The 24,148-nt window shown below is 48.4% G+C and overlaps 1 protein-coding gene across 1 annotated transcript; it reads right to left on the bottom strand.

The window, feature by feature from the left end:
* Window positions 1-865: 865 nt before the first annotated feature.
* Window positions 866-17,445, bottom strand: ABCC10 (ATP binding cassette subfamily C member 10). Its single transcript, XM_058801162.1, has 22 exons — window positions 17,388-17,445; window positions 16,631-16,827; window positions 14,335-15,703; window positions 12,930-13,157; window positions 12,575-12,731; window positions 11,742-11,881; window positions 11,210-11,289; window positions 10,900-11,071; window positions 9,815-9,913; window positions 9,408-9,597; window positions 8,956-9,033; window positions 8,382-8,573; window positions 7,940-8,075; window positions 7,370-7,565; window positions 6,300-6,643; window positions 5,994-6,163; window positions 5,527-5,687; window positions 4,855-5,108; window positions 4,066-4,211; window positions 3,516-3,613; window positions 3,214-3,326; window positions 866-1,242 (listed from the first exon to the last, which is right to left on the bottom strand). Exons 2-22 carry the CDS (start codon window positions 16,789-16,791, stop codon window positions 1,107-1,109), a joined length of 4,620 nt encoding a protein of 1,539 aa, XP_058657145.1. The 5' UTR covers window positions 16,792-16,827; window positions 17,388-17,445; the 3' UTR covers window positions 866-1,106.
* Between the last annotated feature and the right edge of the window lie 6,703 nt (window positions 17,446-24,148).

Genomic DNA, 24,148 nt, shown 5'->3' with positions numbered 1-24,148 from the left:
TGGGGCTTCATCAGAAAGATTATTTTTTTAATACATGGATGGATTATGTACCTTTATCAAATAAAACAAGTACAAGCTCAGAAACAGTGTATCAGAGAATCATAAAACAATTTAGGATGGAAGGGACCTCTGAACACCAACCTCCTGCTCTCAGCACATCCAAGTAGATCAGGTTGCTCAGCAGCTTGCTGAGTATCTCCATCACTTCCCTCAAGAATGCAAACCCAGGCTGTGGCACATGAGTTGTCCTGCCTTATTCTCCATCTGCAGGGATGGGAATGGCTCCTACAGCTTCAGGGAACGGAATGGCACCTACCCCTGGACAGCATAGCAGAGGTGTGGGCTAGGCATTTCCCTAAGAGTGTTGGGAAGTAGGAGTCCCAGGTGCCTATGGCAAAAGCAAGATCCTAAAACTGAAAGCAGCTGTGGGTTTTGTGCAGCTGGGAGCAGGGCAGGAGGTATAGAGAATTTCCCTTGAGGGAGTGGTCTTCAAATGAACTAGCCTTGGAGGCCTTTAATGCAATTGCATTCTAGCCCCTCCAGGGAAAGGCCTTCTCCACTGAAAACCAGTGAAAAAGTAGCAAAGTCCCTGGGTGCAACCTTCTGGGCTTGGAAAAGCCTTCTGGGAATAGTAGAGGTAGGTAGGGCTGTCTTCAAGTAGAGAGGGGACCACTCTTGTATCTCATAAGGAAATTAGTGTCTGGTGAGGAAAAGGGCCAAGGACCTGAATCAACAGCTTCACAAGGATATTTCCACTTTATTTTACATTGCATATGTCAGACTAAGTACCAAACTAGGAGTTACTAATTCTTCAGTGAGTAGAAAATCCCTCTGTAATCTCAAAGGGAAGCCTTGGAGGGGAGCAGGATCCCACCAACCAGGCTTGCATAACTCTGAACAGCAGGTCACATGTTCCCTATCAAAGGAAAGGCCACAGTGCCACGCTCCTGTCCCTGAGGACACACAGCTGCTGCCTGCAGGCAGGAATAAGCCGCTCCCTCACCTCAGCAGCTCCTGGCCCTGCAGGGACAGGGCTGGTGTCTGAGGTGTGAGGAATGCCAGGCACCCAGCTGGAAGGGCTGCCTGGGCTGAGCCCAGGAGGGAGATCACTGCTGCCTGCTGTGCAGGAGCTGCTGGAACAAGGAGCCATCTTTCTGGCTGAGGCGGGCCGGTGAGTCCAGCTCTGCCACTCTCCCAGCCTGCATCACCAGCACGCGGTCCGAGTCCAGGATGGTGTTCAGCCTGTGGACAACAAATGCCAGGACACGCGCTGTTGGACCTGAGGAGAAGCTCTGGATACTGCTTCCTCTGCTGGGAAGGGTGGCCCAAGACATGGCCAGCATCAGGAGCTGTGCAGGATCTCCCTCTGCACTCAAGGCCACAGTGCAGCTCCCCAGAGAGCCTCTGCTCCCTGCTGAAGTGCAGCACCTCTTAGGAGAGCAATGGGATGCCTTCCAGCTGCTGGGCATGGCAGGGCACCAGGAGCACAGAGGGAAGTTCTGTGGGGGGAAGCTCAGGGCATGCCTGATTCTGGGGTTGCACAAAATGTCTCCATCCCCGCAGGAGTTAGTGAGTTGCTTTATTTGCCCCAACGTTTCCTCACCTGCCCCCTCCCAAGGGCAGCAGAAATTGTGCATCAGCTGTTATTCCCCTGCAGTCTAGCATCTTTGCTTATGATACCACCACCACTGGATTTGTACTTGCCAGACAGCCAAGCACAGGACCCACTGCACACATATGTGCCCAGGTCTGCCCAGACTGCCAGCAGAACAGCAGGCTCTGGCTCTGGATAGGGAAGACAGGACAGCAGGAATGTTTTTGCACATCCATGCACCATTCAGTGTGAAACTACAGCCCTGTGAAGCTGCAAATCACAAGGAAGACACTACACAGGATTTGAGCAGGTAAAAGGCATTATGGAGTTCAAGACTCTGGTTACACCTTCATCTCCAAGAGAGTGCAGACTGCAGCACTGGAAATGACTTGGAGGGGAAAAAGACAAGTACAGAGTCACCTCCCATCCTGGATTTTACCCAAAGCTGAATGGCATGGAAAACCATGCATACAAATCAACCCCATCATCACCTCTCCTTACTGCTCTCCCCCATTGCTCTTCACTCCAGTGGAAAAGGGGCTGGGGCCATCTTCATCTCAGTCTTGCTGCTTTGCCTTCTGCCACTCCTTCCTCTGCTGTTACTCCTCTTTAATTACTCCCCCATCAAAGGTGGCCTCCCCACACCCAACCCAAACATACACCTCAGCCCACAGTGCCCTTGCACTTCTACTCTATTTATGCCTAACATCCCTAGTGTAGGAACCACATTCCCTTCACACCCCTCCTGCCTCCCTCCTACACAATGTATTTAACAAGACCCACTTGATTCACTTGCCAGGCCCAGCCCACCCAGCCTGTCATCCATCACTCCCACTCCTGTGCAGCAGGACACCAGCCTCTGCCACCTGCTCATTTGATTTTTATTTTTGTGGTAACCTCTGTGCTTTGAAAACACCCTCCATACAATTGCATAACCCTCCTCCAAACGCTCCTCCACTTGGCAAGAGTAAGAGCAGAGAACACCACCTAATGCTGATCCATCCCTTCTCTGCACTATTCATGTTCTGCCCTCCTCCCTCTGGCTGCAACCATGCACTGATTCTACTCCTAATCTCTCTGATGGGAGGCAATAATCACTGCTGTCCTGTCCTGCCTGGGCAGTGTCTATCTCGCTGGCATGAGGTGCAGGCTGGAACTAAACCTCAAAGGACAGAACCATCCAGGAGCTGGCTGCAGCCCTCTGCTGCTGGCTGTCCTGCACTGCCCTCTACTGAGCCAGGGACACCTGCTCCTCCCCTGTCTCTACATTGCCCCTTTCCATAGGATAGTTCTCCATTACTCCTCGCCCCTAATGTGGCAGAACCATAAGGAACAATTCACCTGCCCTACCAGCAGGCAGTGCCCAGGAAGAGAAATCTGTGATATGATGCTGCATTTTGCCTTTTGCTGACACCAACTTCTGGGTACAACATTTTCCTCTTTTCACATCCAGTTGTTCCAGCACCCAGCAGAAAAGGCAAAAGGCAAGGTCAAGCTTTGGCACATCAAAAACTTTATCACAGAGACCTCCATGCTCAGCTTGAGGCCCAGGCATGGAGTGTGCAGGCACCTCTCCCTGAGAGTGGCAGGATGATTTAGGCACAGAGTATCTTCCATACCTGTGAGCAATTGTCAGAACAGTTTTGTCGGCGAAGCGCTGGCGGATGGTCTGCTGCAGCAGCTGGTCTGTCTGCTGATCCACGCTGGCTGTGGCCTCATCGATGCACAGCACCTGCCAGGGACACGGAGTGAAGGCAGCTCCCACAGCAGAGACCCCCCTCCCTGGCTAGAGACAGGCTGAGAAGTTAGCACGGGATATCTGTCCCCATTACACCTCCAACTGTGCACACTCCTCTGCTGTCCCCAGGCAGCCACCAGCAGGTCACCCTCCCCCTTGCTGCGACGGGGGCAGGGCACTCACCTTGGCCTGTGTCAGGAGGGCTCTGGCCAGACACACCAGCTGCCTCTGTCCCACAGACAGACTCCTTCCCCTCTCTCCCAGCTCGCTGTCCAGTCCACCTGCAGGGAACAAGATCAGCAGTCACCTGCATCACCTACACAGGGCCCCAGACAGCTCCACCAGTCCAAGGTTTTCCCAGTGGCACACAAAATCCCAATTCTGCGCGGGCCCAGGCCTTAGGAACTGGAGCCTTTACACTTAGACACGAGCAACATCTGGCACAGTTCCCTCAGAACTAAGGCCTGGCTTATGTCTCAGCTACTCCCCTAACACCCACTGAGGCCTGGTCTCACCAGCAAACTTCTGCCACCCAATCCATCACCTGCCAGTCCATTTGCCTCCAAATGTCAGGTAATGCCACCGGGTCCCACAGACCTGTTCCTACACTGGTTCTAACCTTGCCTAAGCCATTCCCTACTGCATCCACCTCAGCTCCCTGCCTGAGCTAAGCCCTTCCCTCCTCTTGCAGAACCAGCACTCATCAGCTGCTTCTCACTGGTTTCCAGCTCACCCATCTGAGTAACAGCATCCCACAGGTGGCACTGCTCCAGCACCTCCTGGAGCTCAGCATCCGTCCGCTTTCCCTGGGGATCCAGGTTTTCTCTGATTGAGCCACTGAACAAAAATGGATCCTGAGGGATGATGGCCAGCCTGGATCTGCAAGCAAACAAAAGCCAAGGGCCCATGGGATGGGTTGTGCAAAAAAGCAAAGGTCTGCTACTTCTTTTTTCATGGGGGGTCTTAGAGCAATGTTGTGATGGCCCCGACGAGGGGAGAGAATGATGTATCTGACTTTATTGATATTAGAAGGTTAATTTATCTGCCAAGCACTCAACTTTGCACACAACTGCACACACTATACTGAATGTCATGACTGTCACCCGACAGTACCAACACACACACACACAGACACACACACACTCTCTTGGCTCTGATAGGCCAAGGAAACAAAACACCATGACTTTGGGTAAATAATCTCCATGTTGTATTCTACTTTTGCACAAACACAGGCACAGCAAATGAGATAAGAATGTTCTGGGGAAGAATTGTGCCTTGCTTTTCTTTGTGAAGAGAAATGTGGCTACAGTGTCTTAGTTTGCTACGATTCTTAGAGGCACAGAGACATGGGTCACATATTCAGCCTGGTTTCCTTAGCACAACTGTTGAGAAACAACAGAGAGGCTCATAAAAAGCTGCCACAATCAGAAAAGAGGATGCCACAACAGTGAGTCCTTTGCTCCTCACTCTTTAGTTTGGCATCCAGCCACTGACAGCTACCCTTCACTCTGCTCAGCCATACCTCAGCTCCTCCAAGCCCACCAGCTGGCTGTCAACACCATCGAGGAGAATCTGGCCTGATTTCATCTCCACCATACGGAAAAGGGCCAAGAAAAGGGTGGATTTCCCAGAGCCTGTGCGACCCACAATGCCCAGCTTCTCTCCAGGGTAAACAGTGAAGCTCACACCATCAAGTGCATTAGGCAAGCCTGGTCTGTACACCAGGACTACCTGCTGGAACTCCACAAGCCCCTTGCTTGGCCAGTCAGCAGAAACCTAAGAGGGATACACAGGTGAGAAAGAGTATGATAACAATTGATTGTCATCTTCAGCATCACTTCCCCACAGTCCAAGCCCCACCCTTCCCTTTAGATGGTTGCTTGGCTTCTGAGAAGAACCAACACACAGCCCAGTCCCACCTCCAGCCCACTCCTAGGCTTGTTCTTCCATCACAGCTTGTATCTAGCACCCATTCTGCTTCCCTACTCCTTCCCCTCACTCCCACCTTCACCAGTTCCTGTCAGAGATTCAGCCTCCCCAGGAGATACACTCATAAATGATGAGTGATCAAGGTGGTTTCTGTGGTGAGGGCCCTCCACCCATTCACTGGAACCCTGTGACCTCCCTGCAGGGCAAATGCAGGGCAAAGAGCCAGAAGATGGGCCACTACTTGAGAACACATTTGAGCTTTTACCTGGACCAATTTATCCTGAGGCTCCATGGGGATGTCTGTGGTGTACTCCTCTGTCCGCTCCACACTCACCATCATCATCTCTGTGTGAGTGAAACTGTCAATGAGGCCTGAGAGCAGGTGTGTGACAGACAGGGCATATGACAGTGCCAGGCCCACAAGTCCTGTGAGGACAAAAGCATAAGCAAGAATGTTAGTGGCAGGGAAGGAGCTGACATCTTGCTGGGCAGACAAAAAGAAAAACCAAAGGAAGAGCCAGGACTCTGATGTCTGGAGTCACACTTGAGGCTGGGGACACAGCAGCAGAGACAGGAACTGAAGCACTACACTGTGGGTGACTTGCTAGTGCCAGGAAGCAGGAGCTCTGGATCTTACCCCAGTGTAGGAAAATGTGTAGCTCTGGGCTGGGAGAGGAGAAACCCCTTGGGCACAGCCTAGGAGAGGACATAGATCAGTCCCTGCCAGCCTACCTGGATTTCCCAGCTGCTTCTGGTGCTGGATGATGGAAATCCCTGCTATAGCAGTAACCACAGCAACCCCAATCATCTGCAAGCGGATGTCCAGCCACTCCATCACTGTTTTGCTGGCAAAGAGACAGCGCTGGTTCTGCTCCAGATGCAGCTGATTCTCCAGCTCAAACCTGTCAGGCACACAACAGAGGTTTGTATCACTCAAATTCCAGCCACCCTATAACCAGCCCCACAAGAGGAAGCCCTTGGCCTATAAAGCCAAAGCTCTGAGCTCTGTCTCTCTGGGTGCTTGTGCTCCCTGCTCACCTCTTTGTTGCCCGCATGGCTCTGATGGTGCTCAGTCCCGAGAGGGTCTCAGAGAAGTGTGTGTAAATGGGAGACAGGGTGATGCTGTGCAGGCGCTTCAGCTCCCGCGATGTGAATCGGTAATAGCGCTGGACGAAGAAGTAGACTACAGCCAGAGGGAGCAAGACCAGACCAATCCAAGGGAGGCCATAGGTCATTATCACCAGCATGCCCAAGAGCCCATAGATGTTGGCTAGGAAGATGTTGAGGATGAATGGCAGGCTGTCATCCACACAGTACAGGTCTGAGGAGAAGCGGTTCAGGATGCGGCCTGTTGGAGTGCTGTCAAAGAAGGTGACTGTGGCCTGGCAGTAAGGGAACCAGACAGTAAGAGCCAGTCAGGTGCCGTGAAACCCAACCACAGAACAGTGTGCAGGAGAGCAGCACCAAGGGGAGCACATAAGGCCACAAGGAGGTGGCCACCACAACCCACTTCCTTACCTCAGCCTCCAAAGCCAGCATCCACTAGCAGCCAAACAACTCACATACTGTTTGCATGGAAAAAGGAAGCACTCCTTCTGTATCGAATGGCTGACAGCTACTGAGAAAGCAGGCACTCAGACACCAGGATGGCCCCACAGCAGCAAGGCAAATCTAGCCTCTAACCTGAACTTCCAATCTCCTAATCCTAATTCTAGCCTGAGGACCCAAGGAAGCCAAAAACATAAAGTTAACTGACAGATGCCAGCATCAGCCCCAGATGTTGCTTAATAACTCCTTCCAATCTCATCTAAACCTGAACTCACCATCCTGCAAAAGCTACTTTGACTTGACTGGCTATACATCTAAGGCTAATGAGTGAACAGATGCAGGTGGGAGCTGTAAATCATCCTTCCGTGGAATTAACAGGATACATTTTGAACCTCACTCATTGGCCCCTTGTGCTGGCTGTGGTGCAGCCCTTTGGAATACAGTCCTCCCAGCCAATACTAACAGAAACCTTAATCTATCTCCCACACCCATACTCCCAGCTATGAGAAGAATGGCAGCTTGCAGGAGCCTCAGCCACCTCTGGACTTTGCGCCCATTACCTTTAGAACCCTTTGGAGCAGGCGGTTGTGGATGACAGAGGCAGCCCGGAGAGCACCATAAGCAAAGAGGAACGCCCGAATAATGGTGAACAGGGAATTGGCCCCTGCAATGCTCCCATAAACTATCAGGTAGAAATTCACATCCACTGAGCCATTGGGAGGGGCTGGGGTCTTGTCCAGATCTTGAATGGGGGAACTGGAAAAAAGGAGGAAGATAATGAATCTGCCAACATCCTCCTAACAGTAAACTCACAGACAGGGCATGAGAACCCCAGAGCATATCCAGGGGAAATCAGGATACTTTAGCCTGATACTCCTGTTACACCCCTTTGGCATGTAATCAAATACTCTGATTACTATGCAGCTAGGGGTCTTCCATCAGCCCCAGACAGAAGCCTTCCTGGTACATTATCAGGTCAGGGATTTTGATTCTGTTTGTCAAGGCAGCCACACGCACCCCCTGAAGTGAAGTGGTCAGTTTATCCATCCCTGCTCTCCAGGATCTTCACCCGAAATGCACTTAAGGACATCTCCTGCTCCCTCTGGCACCTCTGGACCATATTTACTTACACAAGCCCAGCAGTGGAGAAGAGAAGCAGCTCTGGGGAAGGCAGGGAAGCTGAGCAGGCCATCAGAGAGGTATTTGCTGTCTGGGATATGCTGGAGATCCAGTATGACAGCCACCAATCCGAGATATTTCTGGATGCTACAGAGAAAGACAGACTATGTAAAGAGAAATTCTGCTTCTGAATCAGCAAATATGAAGCTGACAAGCTGCAGGGGAAGCTGCTGGACAACTTTTGCATAGTCTCACTGCCCTGTACAGTCCTTCCCCTGTCAGTAGCAGAGCAGGAGCAAGTGAACAGCCTTGAGGGCAGCAGCGACACAGCACTGCTACAGAGGTGAGTGTTAAAGCCCTGGCATCCTTCCTTCTGGACACCATGCAGCCAGGCAATGAAACAAGAGGACAGGAGTGTCTAAAGAGAGCCGTGCTGCTGGGTCACTGCCTCACCTTGCATCAGGAACAGTGAGAAGAGGATTGATATTGCTAAGCAGCTGCCCATTGCCATCCAATAGGCCTTGTACACCTGAAAAGCCACTGCCCCTTCTTTCTTCTCTTCCTCCTTGTGGATGAGATTATGGTTTTGGGTTGGTTCTTCTGCCTCCGTCTTTATGGCCTCTTCCCGTCCCTGTTCATTAGGGGCTGTGGGTATAGATGCAAAAGCAAAGGTCAGTGCAGTGTTAAATTCTTCCTGCAGCTTCTCCTAAATGCGAACAGAGCAAGTCTAAACTATGAGGGACATTTTTTTCCCCTCCTCTCTCCTCTTCAAGACAGGTGCACCAACCCTGGCAGTTCTTCATCCAAAACTGGACTACAAGTGGAACAAGAGGTTCAAATACTGCTCCAGACCAACACCCAACGATATGTGGGCCTTCTGTCCTTCTGTGTATACACCACCCACATATCAGCACTGCCACAGCAGAACAAGATGATTGGAGTTCTGCTCTAAAGCCTTCAGGTACAGGTTCTGTCTGGAAGTTCAGCTGTGCTGCCCCAGCTATCCTTAAGCTCATCAGGAACAGACCTTTATCCTTATCCCTCTTGTCTGTATCCTTGAACTTGGGGAAGGCTTCAACAAGTGGCAGGATATCAGCTGGTGTGCCTGCGGAGAGAGACATGCAAATTCTTCAGCATCCATGAGGAGCAGGTGACAACTTTCCACCCTCCCACTGCCTCTTGCTCTGAAATGACCCAGTTTTGCTCCCTCATAATATTCCCTATGTTATCCAGCAACTGTACCTTTGAAGGCTCCGCTTCATTCAACCTGCTACTCTTTCTGCCTTATCAGCTCCCCACATCTAGGGCTGTCCTGTTTTATCTGTACATCTGCACATCCTCCTGCACTCCATCTTTGCACACACGCAGTGTTCTCAGTGTGCTCTTTTATCACTGGGTTCCCCACTACTCAATCCTAATCCCCTCAAGCCATTCCAAGACACAGGCACAAGTGAATGCCTGAGAAGACAGACAGTGTACCTGTCTTAACTATCCTGCCATTGTCCATCACCAACAAGGCATCGGCCTTCTCCAAAAACTCTGTCCTGTGAGTGCAAAGGACCCTGGTCTTATGTTTGAGAACTCCGAAAATGCATTTCCACATAATGTGTTTGGCTACATCTGCATCAACAGCAGCCAGGGGATCATCAAGGAGGTAAAGTTCTTTCTCCTGGGAGAGGGACAAAAGAAAAAAGGATACAGCTGTTGGCCCTGCTGGAGCAGGCAGTGCTGTACAGAAAAGTCCAAGTGTCTCTGTGTGGCAGCACCTTTAGGCTAGCACAATGTGCTTTAAAGACATGCTGCCAGAACTGTACAGCTGAGTGCTTCCAGACTCTTTATATTTGACTTGGCAGGATCTGCCACACAGTAATGCCCTTGTTATTTACCTGGTAAACAGCTCTGGCAAGGGCTATTCGAGCCTTCTGTCCCCCACTGAGTGTCACACCATTTTCACCCACCTCTGTCTGGTCACCTGATGGTAAAATCTGAAATATTCAAGAATATAATTTAGAAAGGAACAAGAAACTGCTGGGGACTCAAAACCAGGATACATGGGCCCCTCTCCAGTCTCTGGCAGTAATTTCTAAGGCTGACACCTTAACAACAATTAAACAATGCAACAATCTATACACTGGTTCTACAGACAACTGGCAAGGCTTATTTATGCAACACAAATCTCTTACACTGCAGAATAGGGTGCTCACATCTTAACTACCCATTGAGAGCAACTTCTGGTCCATGGTAATTGCCCACAGTAATTTTCTGTGAGAACAAGGACCGGGTCTGCATCAAAATTATGTCAGGGCCCTTCCAAACAGCATAGCAGTAAAAACTACGAATTTTCAGTACCTGGAAATAAGTCTCCTCTCAGTTTGGTAGCATAGGTGTATTTTACAAAATCTCAAATAAAAATCATGCCTTTACAGAGTATTCATAGCTCTGGCCAAAATAAACACGAGCTGCTTAAGCTTGGTATTTCTGAAAATCAGGCATTAGCTTATAAACTGGGAGAAGGCTGGATTCCTATATATACCATATGTACAGCCAGGTTTACTGGCTAATACAGTCATAAACCTCAAATTTAGAATATATGTCAGGAGCACTGACTTAGCCCCTCAAAACCCCAAAGAAGTTGCTTCTGATCTTCCCCCCAAAAAAACATCAGCTGCTGATAGGTTCTGCCTGAAAAACCCAACAGTCATCAGCTCTGCAACAACAACTCCTTTCCCCAGCATGAAGAGCTTTTGGCTCAGCAGCAGAACAAGCCACCCAAAGTGCTACAAGAGTGACTTCACACCTTAAGGAAGTATGGGCACGCTAGGAACGGTGTGGGCTTGGTAATCAGAGCAACACTGTGTGATGGGACATTGGAGCAGCAGTCTGAAACAATAAACACTGATCCCATGAGGCTCAGGATGGATGCAAAAGCCTGCCAAGAAGGCCCAGGCAGGTTTCCAGCCTAGGCACTCACATTTAGGTCCTCAGAGAGGGCACAGGCCTCCAGCACCTCCTCGAACAGCCTGGCATCATATTCCCGCCCAAAAAGGATGTTTTTGCGGACAGTGGTAAACTGTATCCAAGGCTCCTGGGTGGCCAGACCAAATCCTTGCTCCAGGTCACAAACATACACTCGTCCACCTTGTCTGCAAGCACAACAGAAATGGGTATAAAGGGCAACAAAGGAAAGCAGCTGGCAGATCAAAACTACCCACAAGTCGGGATAGCACTGGATAATTCCCACAAGGAGGGACCAGGCAGGGAAAACTCTTTAGGCTACTTACTTAATGAGCTCTCCAGTGATGGCTGCAAGCAGAGAGCTTTTGCCAGAGCCAACCTTCCCAACAACGCCCAGGAGCATTCCCTGCAAAGGGAAAGGAAAAGAAGCAAACTGATGTGCAAATGCAGGGTAGCTCATCCAGATTTCTTGAGCCACACATAGGTTGTAAGGAAGCTGATTGCTAGGACCATCTCATGTTCAGCAGTGCAGCTGGGTACAGATGTCAGACTCCTGATATGACAGGACACAGATTTGCAAGGAGTGTTAACTCTAGAGCCCTGCTCTGTTCCCTGTCCAGTTGTCTCCAGCAGCAATAGTAGAAAGCAGAGAGAACTAGTTAATCTCTTGTCTGTAAGGCATGGATGTTCTCTAGTGCCTTTCAGCCTTTCAGTGTCCTGTGCCTCTTGACCTAGAGAAGATTTTGATGCACAGCTCCTAGACTGAGGAAAACATGCCACCTCTGCTCCATTATTTCTAATTTCCAGTATTTTTTCTCGAATGTATTTTTCTCTATTACCTCCCATGTCCTTGCTCACCTTTCTCACTGACAGGTTCTCAATGTGCAGTTGCAGACTGCCTGTGGATGAGGGCTGCCTGGTGCTCTCCTCCTCAGCTGGCACCCATGAGAAGTCTGCACATTGTATCTCCACGGCAGTAGCAGTATCTGAAGGGCTATCTACAAGTGAAAACCCAAACAGCAAAGCATTGCTATGAGAAGACCAGAAAATTACAGGCACCTGGCATCACAAATATCATCAGCTTTGTTCCCAAATGCAGAGACCATGGATGAGGCACTGCATGATGCCCCTAACCCAACCACAGAATGAGACTCTTGCCTACTGACTTGTCCTTAAACTTACACATCCCTTCTTCCAACCCTTCTGTCTCCAGCTCACACCAGACACATGTGGCTGTCAGGGAGACACTGTAATGATACAACCTGGTTTTATTATTGCTGAAGGTAAAAGAATGGCAGGGAGCTGGCCAAAGGCAATGAAAGAAGGAAAGGGAGCTAATACGGATTAGGAGAGGGGCAGCCACTCAAGCCTTTCTGCCACGTGAAGCCATGTTTGTTGATGGCTTCAGTGTCAGAAGAGCTTTGGTCAGAGGACAGAGCTGCTTGTTCTACTGGGACATTAATGGCTCTGTTGGGACAAGCAGTGGCTTATGGTTGGTAAAGTGGAATGTTATAGCCTTGTCTCCTGCTTTCCACAGAAATTAAGAGAAGTGTATCCACTCTGCCTCTACCCAACTGAACATCCTGAATCACAGGGTGACAGCCAGCTGCCCTCCAGCACTGCCCCTGGGCCTTGCACCTCAGCTCTCTGCTCTGAGTGTCTGCTGATATCTCAGATTCCTAAACCGTTACCTAGGGCATAATAAGCTTCCAGGTCCTGGTCCATGAGTTCAAAGAATTGCTGGATTCGATCCAGGGAAACTTTGGCCTCCAAGATCCCATTCAGCACCCATGGGAAGCTGTTGAGGGGTAGAATAAGCATCCCAACAAGGGCCAATGCTGTGAACACCTGCATGGGTAAGCAAACAGCCATGAGCTGGAGCTAGCACCTCCCCTGTATCCTCCAAACAGCTTCACCAGTAAGAGCCTGAAGAGCTGTGGAAAGACATGGGCTGGGTTTATTTCCCAGAGAAGACGCCTCAGCATTGCAGTTCCAGCATAGACTGTGTTCTGCACAAGTTTGGAGCTCTCCCTAACACCGACTCACCTTTGTGGCAGTGAGCTGGTTACCCAACAGGACATAGGTGACAAAGATGGCAATGGAGATAACAACAGGGAGTGCTGCCCACAGGTACACGCACAAAGCATCCAGGTAACTGATGATCCGCAGCTTCTGCAGCTCTTTAGCCCGGCAGGATTTTATCCTGGCGCTGAAGTGCTGCTCCCAGGCGTAAAACTTGATCACCCGAATGCCACGCAGGAACTCTGTCATTAGCTGCAGGCAACCAGAAAAGAACATCAAGCAAACAGTGCCCAGCCAACCTGGGCTGTGCCTCTCTCCTGCTAAGGGTCAAGCTAGAGAAGTCAGGAACCATTTATTGCTAACAAAAGCATAAACCTAAGTGACAACTATTGGAAACTTTGTGCTCATCCATCCCACCAGCTTCTTTATCCACCCATGCTGTGCACAACCAAGGAAATGGCAAAATATTACACTACTTTCCAAGTGAAAGATAACACAGGTGAAAGGATGTGTGGAATTGCTAGCCCCAGCCTGGATACTATTCACTTGTGCTGACTTGACAGTGCCTTGAGATAACATCTGACTCTCGGGCCTGGTCCTGCCCTGACACAGCTGGTCTGTATCCAGACCCTAGCTGGCTCATTTCCAGAACTCTGGTGTCCCTGCAGTCCTCTCATTTCTGTTCTCAGGTCAGCATATGTAGAGCAAACTGACTGTGTCTCTGCTCAACATTAAAGAAGACTAACAAGAGAGACTTTATTCAGCAAACCAGTCTTACAACAGCTGGACAAAGTTCAGCATAATCAGATACAACTCTAGTAGATGCACCTACTTTTGGAAAAATATGTATTTTTAAAGCTGCCAACAGTTTTGACAGGGAGTTGACCTAAGTTTCATGCTTCAAAGCATGAGTGAAACTGCTGTCCCCTCAAATTAGAGATACAATGCTAAAAGGTGGGAATCAAATGTGGAGAGGAGAGATGGCACTGCAAATAGGAGAAAAGCAGTGGAAAAGATGACTGAGAGTGCCGAGCCTTGAGCCATATAAAATTACATCCACGATCACTGCCCTTGTCCAGACTGAAAGCCACTTCATCACTGATGGCATCACTGGAACAACAGGATGGATGCAAATCTAGAGGAAGCCATTGGGAGTCTGACCTTTACTACACAGACAAAAGAAACTTGCAAGGGAACCTAAATTAGCCCAGGGGACAAGACAAGCATTAAAGGTTCACAATCTTGGGTGAAACTACATCACCTTGAAACACTTTTGACCAAAGTGTGTGTGTGCCCCTCCTGGCATTTTTCTCAACAGCTGTGATTCAATTAATCTGCCTTGGACCGTGACTAGTGGCAAGAAGCCAATATTCTGGGACAAACAGGGAAAAATTACAAACTCAGAGGGACACCCCTGCCCCTCACCCACCTTGACCCGTGTGTCCTTGTGCTTCAGCATCTCCTGGTTGTTCACCATGATGCGATTAGCTATGATCTTGTTGATGGGCACCAGCAGCAGCGCCAGGGCCACGCCTCCCAGGAAGGCTATCCCCACTTGCTCGTACAGGAGGTAGAGGGTAACGCCAAGCTGGACAGGCAGGCTCCACAACTCATGGAAGCTGTAGCAGAAGTTGACCAACCTATCGGTGTCCGTGCTCATGAAGTTGACAATTTCCCCCACAGTGAAGCGGGCAAGGCTGGTGCCACTGACGCGCAGAGCCTTGCGGTAGACGGCAGAGATGACGGCGGCCCGCACCATCAGTGCCACCTTGTTCATCTCGTACCTGAACTGGCTCCGCAGGAGAGCGCCTAGAAAGGAGCCAGCAAAGAGCCCAAGGGCATATAGAATCCCATGGCTCAGGGGCTCCTGCCGTGACTCCATGAAGTTCACCAGCAAGTTCAGAAGCAGAGGACCTGAAAAACCCAGCAGACTGTCAGCCAGCTTGAGAAGTCCAAGGGTGTAGAAACGAAGCCCGAAGGCAGCGTGAAGGACTGACAGGAGGCGCACAGCTTTCTGGGCATGGTATGAGCTGTCTGGAGCATCACTGCTCCCATCATCTCCAGCAATGATTGGGCTGGTAAGAGACTCTGTTTCCTCCTCTGCTTGCTGAAGAGCTGCCTTCTTCTGCCAGCAAGAGTAGAACCGGTCGCAGACCTGGGCAGCCTGGAGCTGGTGAGGAAGCACATAGACGTCCTGTGGCTGGTTCAGCTTGTGCTGGTAGCCGCGCTTCATAAGGGGGTTCATCCAGGTGTAAAAGAAGCGGGAGAGCAAGCTCTCACCATCCTCTGCCACTCTCTGCTGGTCAGGCACAGGGATCCCTGGCCCTGAGATGGGCTGGTCCTCTTGCCAGGAGCGATTGATGGAGAGGAAGTCTTGCCTGGCAGCAGTGGGGAAGAGGTAGCTGACCACGTAGGCAAGCATAGAGGCCAGCTGCAGACACAGAATGGCGAACCTGGCGGAGGCACCGGGGTGGGCAGGGGACCAAGCTGTCCCACTGTGGCAGTACCACAGCAGGGTGATGATGGAGGAAGGTAGGGGCAAGAGAGTGAGGAGAGCCAGGGCTGCAGGGCCCCTGGTAAATCCGTGAATGGATCTGTGGAGCATGAGAAGAGCGAAGCCGTGCACCAGCCATGCCAGGGCAGCGGTGCCATTAGCCAGCACTTCCAGGTACACAGGGCCCAGCTCCTGCTGGGAAATGGTGGCTGGGATGGTGTCAGCAAGGAACAAGCCAGCAAGTCCGAAGGAGGCAGCGATTCTCCACCCCCAGCTTGGCCTGCAAGGCACACCAGAGCCAGACCTTGAGGAGGAAAAAGCAGTGAAGTAAATTACAGTTGGAATTCCACTACCTCTCGGTCAGTACTGTCCTTTCTTCCTCTCCTCTTCCCCATGTTTATACATCCACTCCTACTTAACCTTCTGGATACACCTCCCTAGATCTGTAACTTTTTCTGACTGTAAGCATTGCTAAACTATATCAGGTCAATATAGCCCACTCTTTGGTCAACACCAGAGATTTAGATGCTACCAAAGAAACGCATTTCTTTACAGAAATTTGTTTGCAAACTATGATATTTTGTGGTCAAGTCAGACTCCCATCCTTGAGGATTAACAGCAAGAAAAAGTATATTTAACCTCTTTAACACAAATTTTGGATGATGAAATTCCCTGCGTCACATCTCTGATCCCTGATTTCTTTGTCTGTCAGATATTTTTTCTAGAAACATTATTCTTATCACTGTGAATTTCAGTGATGCTGTGCTTGTAAGGTCTATAATCTATTGCCCACCAAAATAATTCATTATCACTGGATTCTTTGTAGCCTTTCAGGATCAGTGAATGTTATCATGTTTAGGAATTTCAGATGAGGGTAAACAGAAAAACAATTCTGCATTTCTCTAAACTCCTTATTGCCTTATATACAACTTCTATGCCACCTTGGATTTATATTCTCTACCAGAATACTCCCAGTTTCCCCAGTCCTCATTCACTGAAAAAGTTTTTAATTACTTTCTGTGATTTTATGCCCACAATCCCCTCTATTCTTTCTGCATTCCTTTTTGTACACTGAATTAAAATGGATGCTGACAAATATAATAGCATTATAATATTGTGTCCTTCCCTAAATACATATTCAGCACGTGATAGGGAGATAAAATTTCCAGCCTTTCCACCCCACCTCCAGTCCTGCATAGCAATCAAGAGCCAGAGGAGTCAGTTGTCATACCTCGGAGTGCCAAGGAAGCAGGCACTGACCACTGCAAGGATCACATGAGGAATCACACTTAGTGTCAGCTGGTTAAAGCAATGGCCAACGCTGCCACGAACCCACACAGGGAGTGGATCTTCTGGACTAGTCCCACACAAGCTAGCCAGGATGTTCTCCATCCTTTGCTGGTAATTCAGTCTGAGAGACAGGATGTCCTAGGGTAAAGAAAAAGCAGCATGAGGTAAAAAACATAAGAACTACTACAGCCCCAGTCCAAGATGGAGTGACGAGTAATTAACAGAGCTAGAAGGAAGTTCCTGGGTCATAGTCCAAGCCCGGCTATTGTTCACTCACTATCATATAATCTACTTAAGAAAATTATCAAGGGCCAGCTGAAAATAAATTATCTTGTTTATTCCCTTAAGTCACCCCGGGACTGCAATGCCCTGTGAGTTTGAAGCTTTCTTATTTCCAGGTTGAATTTTTTTTTTCCCACGGCAAGTTTATCCTCTATAAGTAGGATAAGGAAGTATTTTCCTGTCTATGGATTGGCATGAAAAATATTTTGAGCTGCTTAAACAATAACGTATTCATTGTATTTCCATGTTCACAACACTTCCCACCAAGGAACTCCTCGAGGCAGCGTGTAACATGAAACATCCCCCAGACGGGAGGGGAGGATGCTGGTGCCCATCCTGGAGCAGGCGGTACCCGAAAGCTACACAGACGGGCGAGCCAGCCCCCTGTGTGTGCCGCCCCGCGGCCTGAAGCACACCTGGCAAGGCCTCGGCTTTACGGGGATTTCTGCTCGCACCACCCCGTCCCATCTCCAGCCCGGGGCCGGCCGAGCGCCACGGGCCGGGCGCCGCACCGAGCTCGGCACAGTGGGGGCACGGCAGCACCACGGCAGCACCCCGGCACAGCTGCGGCCCTCAGCACAGCAGCACCTACGAACGGCAGCACTCCGGCACAGCGGCCCTAGGCACCGCAGCAAGCCGGCACGGCAGCACCCGGCACAGCGGCCCTAGGCACCGCAGCAAGCCGGCACAGCACCACCCCGGCACGGCAGCAGCGCACGGAGCTCCCAGCCGGGCCGGGGGCGGCGCAGCGGCCGCCACGTGCCGGGGCCGGGCGCGCCCCCGTCGTCCCCGGGCCCGGTACCTCGGCTCCCCGCGGCGCAGCCCCCGCCCCCTGGCGGCCCGGAGGACGCGGCGCAGCCCCGAGAGCAATCCAGGCCTGAGCAACAGGCCGAGCTGAGGGGCAAGAGCGAGCCAATGCAGCACGCACAGCCCGCTCAGACTTCCACCTTCCGGTTAAAAAACATAAATTACCCAAACTAAAAGGTAGGCTCCAGCCATGAACGTGATTTCCCCCAGAATTCCTCTAGTATTGTCCTGGTGATTATATCCCTCCCTTCCTTTTCCTATGATTTTTGGCTCACAGCATCTGAACTGTTTGCACTCTGTGAAAAACGCCAGTCACTTGGTTTTAGAATTTTAGAAGTTTAATAGTAATACAATGGTTATAAAGATAGTAATATAATTAGAGTAATAAAAATTTGGACAATTAGGATTTAGGACAATACAAGGCAATAAAAACAAAGCGTTAGGGAGAGTCCAGGGTACCTCTTTCTGGGCAAAATAAGCCCGAAAAAGGACACACGTTAACAGAAGATTCCCCCTTTAAAGCAATAGCCTGTTGCATATTCATACATCTCATACACGATGCATAAATTCCATTCAAACACAGGATTCTGTCTGGTCAGCATCAACTTCTTCCTCTTAATCCTGACGTTATCTTCAGGGATGAGTGAGGCGGGAAGAAGTTAATTTCTTCTGATAATGGAGCAATAAATTCTTCTCTTTCTCTGAAAGATTTGTGTCCTGTGGTCCTGCTATCTTGGTACAAGTACCTCGATTTGTGTCCTGTGGTTCTGCTATCTTGGTGCAAGTACCTCATTCCTTTCTTTTAAAAATGTATCTTACATAGCACAGTTTCTATTTTAACATTATATTATAACCTAAAATTATATTTAACACACTACTCAAGAAAATTAATACAGCATAACTTTCTACATAACACATATAATATTCATTTTAATATTTGCGAAAAGCCAATCATAAAATACACATTTTTCACACCTACCTGATGCACATTACAGACTTGCACTGTCACCGTGTCAACCAGCACAGGAATATTTATGGGCCACTGTGTTACCCAAACATCAACAGGTATAGCCCAGGCAGTGCTTTTACAGTATAAATTTACTTTTACTGGTACAGCATTCTTTGCTTGTAAGACAGAAGACTATAAGATAAAAATAACATTACTATAAGAGCACCTTGCCAATAACACATCAGTCTACTCACAGTGGCAGAGCTCTCCTGGCATAGTGAGAGGTCCTGATGTTAACCTAACACAACCATCTGAATAACACAAGCTAAACAAATCCTCTCTGATTCACCTGTGTTGTGTTCAGTGACTGTCTGGAGCACAAACACACCCATGCATGCAAGCAGCACCCCCAAATGTGACAGTCATTCTTTCTATACAAGTATGTTGCCTTGGGGTGAGGGGGCGTAAATGCACAACTTTCCAGATGATGGAAAGCAAACTGGAGAGGACATCCAGCTCCATCTGCTCTGGACTATTATACAGTAACAGGAGGGTGCTGTAAATGTCACCACACTACCTAGCAATTTTAGCTGCTACTGGTGATTTTTATAGCAGATGATCTGAATGTTTCAACTGTACCAAACCCTTCCCAGTACTCTGTTGCCAGGGAAAATAAGCATATTACCACTACCGGTAGAAAACTTTACTTTCAACATGCAGCTCACCAGAGATACAAAAAGCATTCTCTGAGCTTGGAGTGTTATCAGTGCAGTGCTGAGGAAGGAAAATATCAGTGACCTTCCAGAGAAAACAGAGCAATCTGGCTAAGGGAGTGTGGAACAGCGGCTAAGAGCAAGAGCTCAGTGGCCACATTACTCTCTGATCACAGCTTCCTTGAAAGGAGCAGGAGGGTGCATTTTCTGCAAGGCTCTCTCCCCCCTCCCTCCTTGTTTAATAATCTTTTCTCACATGCCTGACATCAAACTTTGTGTGTCAGAATTGCAAGATTGCCTTTACACGACCAAGCTACTCATATTGTACACTGTATTTGGCCAGCCTGCTCTTTTCCACAGTTCATCCAAAGGTTTCTACACTAAACTTTCCTGAGGAGGCCTTGAGAGTAAGTTTTATGTCCTCTATGCTCAGGGAAGCTTCCCTTCAACGAAAATGCTGTGAAAGCATCAAACTCTCAAAACAGCAAGTAGGGGTTGCGTGAAATTGAAGCACTGAACTGCACACAAGTGAAGCTGATTTCAGATTTCATGGTTCTGATGTCTTATTTATTTCCAAATGAAAACAAACAAACAAACCCATACAACTTAGAGATGTCCAAAACCAACCAAACAAATACTCTCAAACTACCCACAACACCAACCAAACAAGTACTTTCCACGTCTTAATAAGATACCAGAGAAGTTCTTGGATATCAACAAGGAACGACCTTTCTCCCCTGAGCTATTCACTCTCAGAGCTTTTCCATTCAGCCACTCTGTATTTTAGCATTCTCTTTTTTCATGTGCTGCATCCTGCTTGCTAATCTCTCCTAAACTCTTCAGGTTCAAACCCATAAATTTATCACTTCACCTGAAGGATGGAAAACTTTCAGGTGCCACAGATTCCTTTTTGGTCCAGACAGCATTGCCTACATTCATGTGGGAAAACAAACACAAAGGCTATTAAAAAAGGAACTCCAGGAAAACACCAACTCACCCTAACTGATCTGAAATCACTTTGCTTGTTCTGCATAAGTGCATTTAAATAGCATCACAGCAAGAATTTAAATAAACATTCCTCCTTTTCCACCTTCCTTTTGGCTATTTCTCCTGCTCCTGAATATTGCTGCCTACACCATCTACTGCTACATATCTGATAGATTTAAGATGTGCGGGCACGTGGAATGGTGGCTATATTGCATACAAAATACCTTGGGCACTATAAACAATCATACACATGGCAATTATAAAAAAATCTAAGCATTCAAAATTGAAAAAAAACCCACCAACATTAGGTTTAATTTAATCCACCCCCACAGGTCATGCAGGCCAGATTTTATTCACTATTATCCAGAGTTTGTTAATGCTCTAGATGGATAAATCCCCAGTGAGGAAGCATTATCTGACAATGGGAGACTGCCCCTCCTTTTCTGATGAGTTTGTTTTGTAACAGATTACTTAATACCAATCCCAGGACTCAGGGAATCAGTGTAGGCTGCATGCCCATTCCACTTTCCAGCTATAAGTAAATATTGAGCTGAAACAGAAGCCAGCCTAAACAAGCCTTAAATTCAGAAATATCAACCTTGTAATTATAGCTGTAAAATCTCTGAAAGCAATTGTCTGTTTGGATGTGTTTTCTGTGCTCCCAGCCAGGACTCTGATATCAGCTGAACCATCCTCAAATTCCATGACGATACAGCCGAGGAAGGTTTGATTACTTGGCTCAGTCCAAAATTTTTCATGAACAGGCTGCTTTGCCTGGACCTGAAGGCACAAGATAGATATTATGCCCTGTTTTTCAGGGAAAAAAAATTAATGCCAAGTTCAGAAGACAGATGAGTATCTTCTACTGCATCTCCTCATGAGAACATCAATTCTGTCATAGAAACACAGAAACGGTCTTTGTTGTTACTCACAGCCAAGCCATTCCACATTAGATGGTTGTCTCATGCCCCTGGATCTAGTCTTGACTCAGACAAGAAGGTAAAAAAATTAATTAAGGTATTACATTTTTCTCTTTTACTGGTCTGCTTCTTAACCTAATGGTCCAACCTGGATTAACTTCAATTCTGATTTCTGTTTACTTGTTTATACAAAGCTACTCCTTACTTTCTTATTCTGTTCTTTCTGAATGCCATTTGCTCCCCTTTGTTATTTGGGGCCTAATGAGAATTCAGAGATACCTTATTACCCCAACATTGACCTCAGCATCCAATTAGCTGAAACCTCTGCAAGCAGCAGCTAATTGCAAGTTCAACTATGAGCTCTGGAATTCCAAAGATGAGTTTGGGAGCTGAACTTCTACCAGAACACTCTGACTGGCACCTCTGTCACCCAGTGAGAGCCTAGAGCACCAATTGCAGGGATGTTACAAAAACCTCTGCAAAGCAGGTAAGGACCTTGCCTGACTTTTTCAATCCCTGAGACAAACTGTAGTACTTCCTCTTCCTAAGATGTGAGAAGTCTCAATTTGCTCTGCAGCACTGGGCCCAGATTTCAGTACCGATTTTAGGAATAATTTAGCTGGATCCCACTAGGGATGCTCAGTCCCTTTAAAAACTTAGCTTCATAAGGCATGTGGTTAAAAGACGATACTACATCTAGATGAAAATTAGTTTATAAATTGCAATTATAAATTGTAATTGTAGGGCAATGCTCAGTGAGATGACAGGGTGCTAGAAAATGCTAATGAGCACTGGTCAGTCTCCAACAAATTGAATGTTTCTCTTAGGAACTCTTTTAACATCACAACAAACAGGGTGTTGCCTTTATTTCTACCACTTCTCCCATGAGCAGTTTTCTTATTGGTGTGCAGATAAGACACTTTAAGGAACTTGCTCTGGAGTTTTTATTATCTGGATTCTTTCACCTTCCAAATGCCACTAAAATCTATGATCAGAAACCAGCAGAATACCTCCTGTAGACCTCCTTTGGCTGCAAGGCAAAAAAGTTGTAAAAAAAATTATTTTTGGCATTTTGCAAAGTTTTTAGGTACTAGATGCCCAACTATTATAGAAAACTGAATTTAAAAATGTTTTGCAGAGTTTCTTGGGTTTGTGGCTTTTTACTTGTCCATTTTAAAACCAAACTATAGTTAAAAACTGATGTAAATAAAGCAACAGCATGGAAGAGATGTCCAAAACCAAACAAGAAATTTTTCTCACTCTTTTTATCACACTCAGCTATTTTTATTTACTTCAGTTGGTCAAACTGAGTGCTTGATGCAGACACCTGACACTAAGGCATGAAAACGTGTTCCTCCTTTGAATAAAGTAACAGAACATATTTGGGTAACAGTATATTCCTTACAGTGATAAGCTACTTGCATGTGATCTACCACAAAAAAATAGAGGGGAAGTTCCAAAATACACATCAGTTTTGTGGTTATGTCAAAGTGTTTTGCTTCTCTGGGTGTCACTGAGTCTGCTGCTTAGGGTAGTTAATTGGAACAGGCTGAGCATCCATTGGTCCCACAGGAAGTAGATTCACAGTCTGCTGCACATCCTCAAAGATGAAGTTCTTATCCCACGAATTCTTAGTTGAATTAAGGTAGCTGATGAACACTGCAAGCCTTAGGACAGAAAGGTGAGAAGACGACAATGGTAGCAGAAAATGTGTCTTTAAATAGCTCATGCTTATTTTGATGATTGAGTGCATTTCCTGAGCCCAGGTAGTGATGCACTCATTCAGAAAATCTTTAAGGGGGTCAGTTTTTTTTACAATTGTAGTAAACCACTCCCAGCAGAAATATCTTATCAGACAGATCACCATCCTACTGCTCTTTGTTGCTACTACTTATAAATAGTATGCTTCCAAATGGTGTGATGTTCGAGCAAATACATTCCCAAACACACGAGCAGAATTTCAGCCACAAATCAACTGGCTCTTCAAATAAAATACCTCGCGTGTCATTCAGCTAAGAACAAATTACAAATCAAGATATAAATGCTTGTGGATTTTGGAAATGAAGCTGAAGAGTTTTATGAGAACCTTCATTTCTCTGCTTTCACTTCTTTTGACCGCTCCCCCATTTTAGTTAATTGAAACCCAAACCCCCTTCCTCTCTGGAGACAGCCCCAGAGCAGAGTAAGGGAAATGTTTCAGCCGTGGCAGGAGAGTCGCGGCCGTCCCTGGCGCTGTTCCAGCCGCTGTCCCGCAGGAAGCGCGGCCGGTGCCCAGGTAGGAGAGGGAGGAGGCGGGAAGAAGCCATTTCCTCCCCGGCCATCCCTGCTCCCGGCAGCCCAGAGCACGGGAATTGGCTCCGGAGTTCTCTGAGCTAGAGGCTCAGCCTCGGCTCCCCTGATCGATCAGGCAAGGCTCGCTTCCCAACACACTCCTGCTTGAAGACAGCACCACCTGTACCGACCAGCTCCGCAGCACCGTGCGTGCGCGTAGGGGAGGGAACAAAACCCAACAAAAGCAAGTAAACAAACAGCCGAAAAAAATCCCAAACAACAAAAAAACACCAAAGCCGAGCGTGTCCCAGTCACGGCCGCTGGGGCGCGGAGGGAGGCAAAGAGGAGCCGCACGGGCGAACACAGCGGCAGCACCTTCCCGACGCCCACCCGACCGACGGCCGCCATTTTGTACGGGCGTCCCCAGGCACCGCCCCCCCCGCCCGGGCTCCCCCTCCCCCTCCCCCGCCCGGCTCGGGAGCGCGCAGGGCGGCGGGGAGCGCGCACGCCGGGGGGGCCGGGCCGGAGGA

The sequence above is a fragment of the Ammospiza caudacuta genome, chromosome 3 (assembly GCF_027887145.1).
Source record: "Ammospiza caudacuta isolate bAmmCau1 chromosome 3, bAmmCau1.pri, whole genome shotgun sequence".
Lineage (NCBI taxonomy): Eukaryota > Metazoa > Chordata > Aves > Passeriformes > Passerellidae > Ammospiza > Ammospiza caudacuta.
This window is presented reverse-complemented; position numbering and strand designations above follow the sequence as displayed.

What these genes read in the sequence shown, in the direction of transcription:
- ABCC10 (XM_058801162.1), bottom strand. Translation starts at nt 16,791, where the DNA reads ATGGAGAACATCCTGGCTAGCTTGTGTGGGACTAGTCCAGAAGATCCA. An exon ending in CCCTCTCTGAGGACCTAAAT is followed by an intron (nt 9,914 to 10,899) that starts GTGAGTGCCTAG and finishes TGAATATTTCAG; the next exon opens with ATTTTACCATCAGGTGACCA. An exon ending in CTCACTGTTCCTGATGCAAG is followed by an intron (nt 8,076 to 8,381) that starts GTGAGGCAGTGA and finishes CTTTCTCTGTAG; the next exon opens with CATCCAGAAATATCTCGGAT.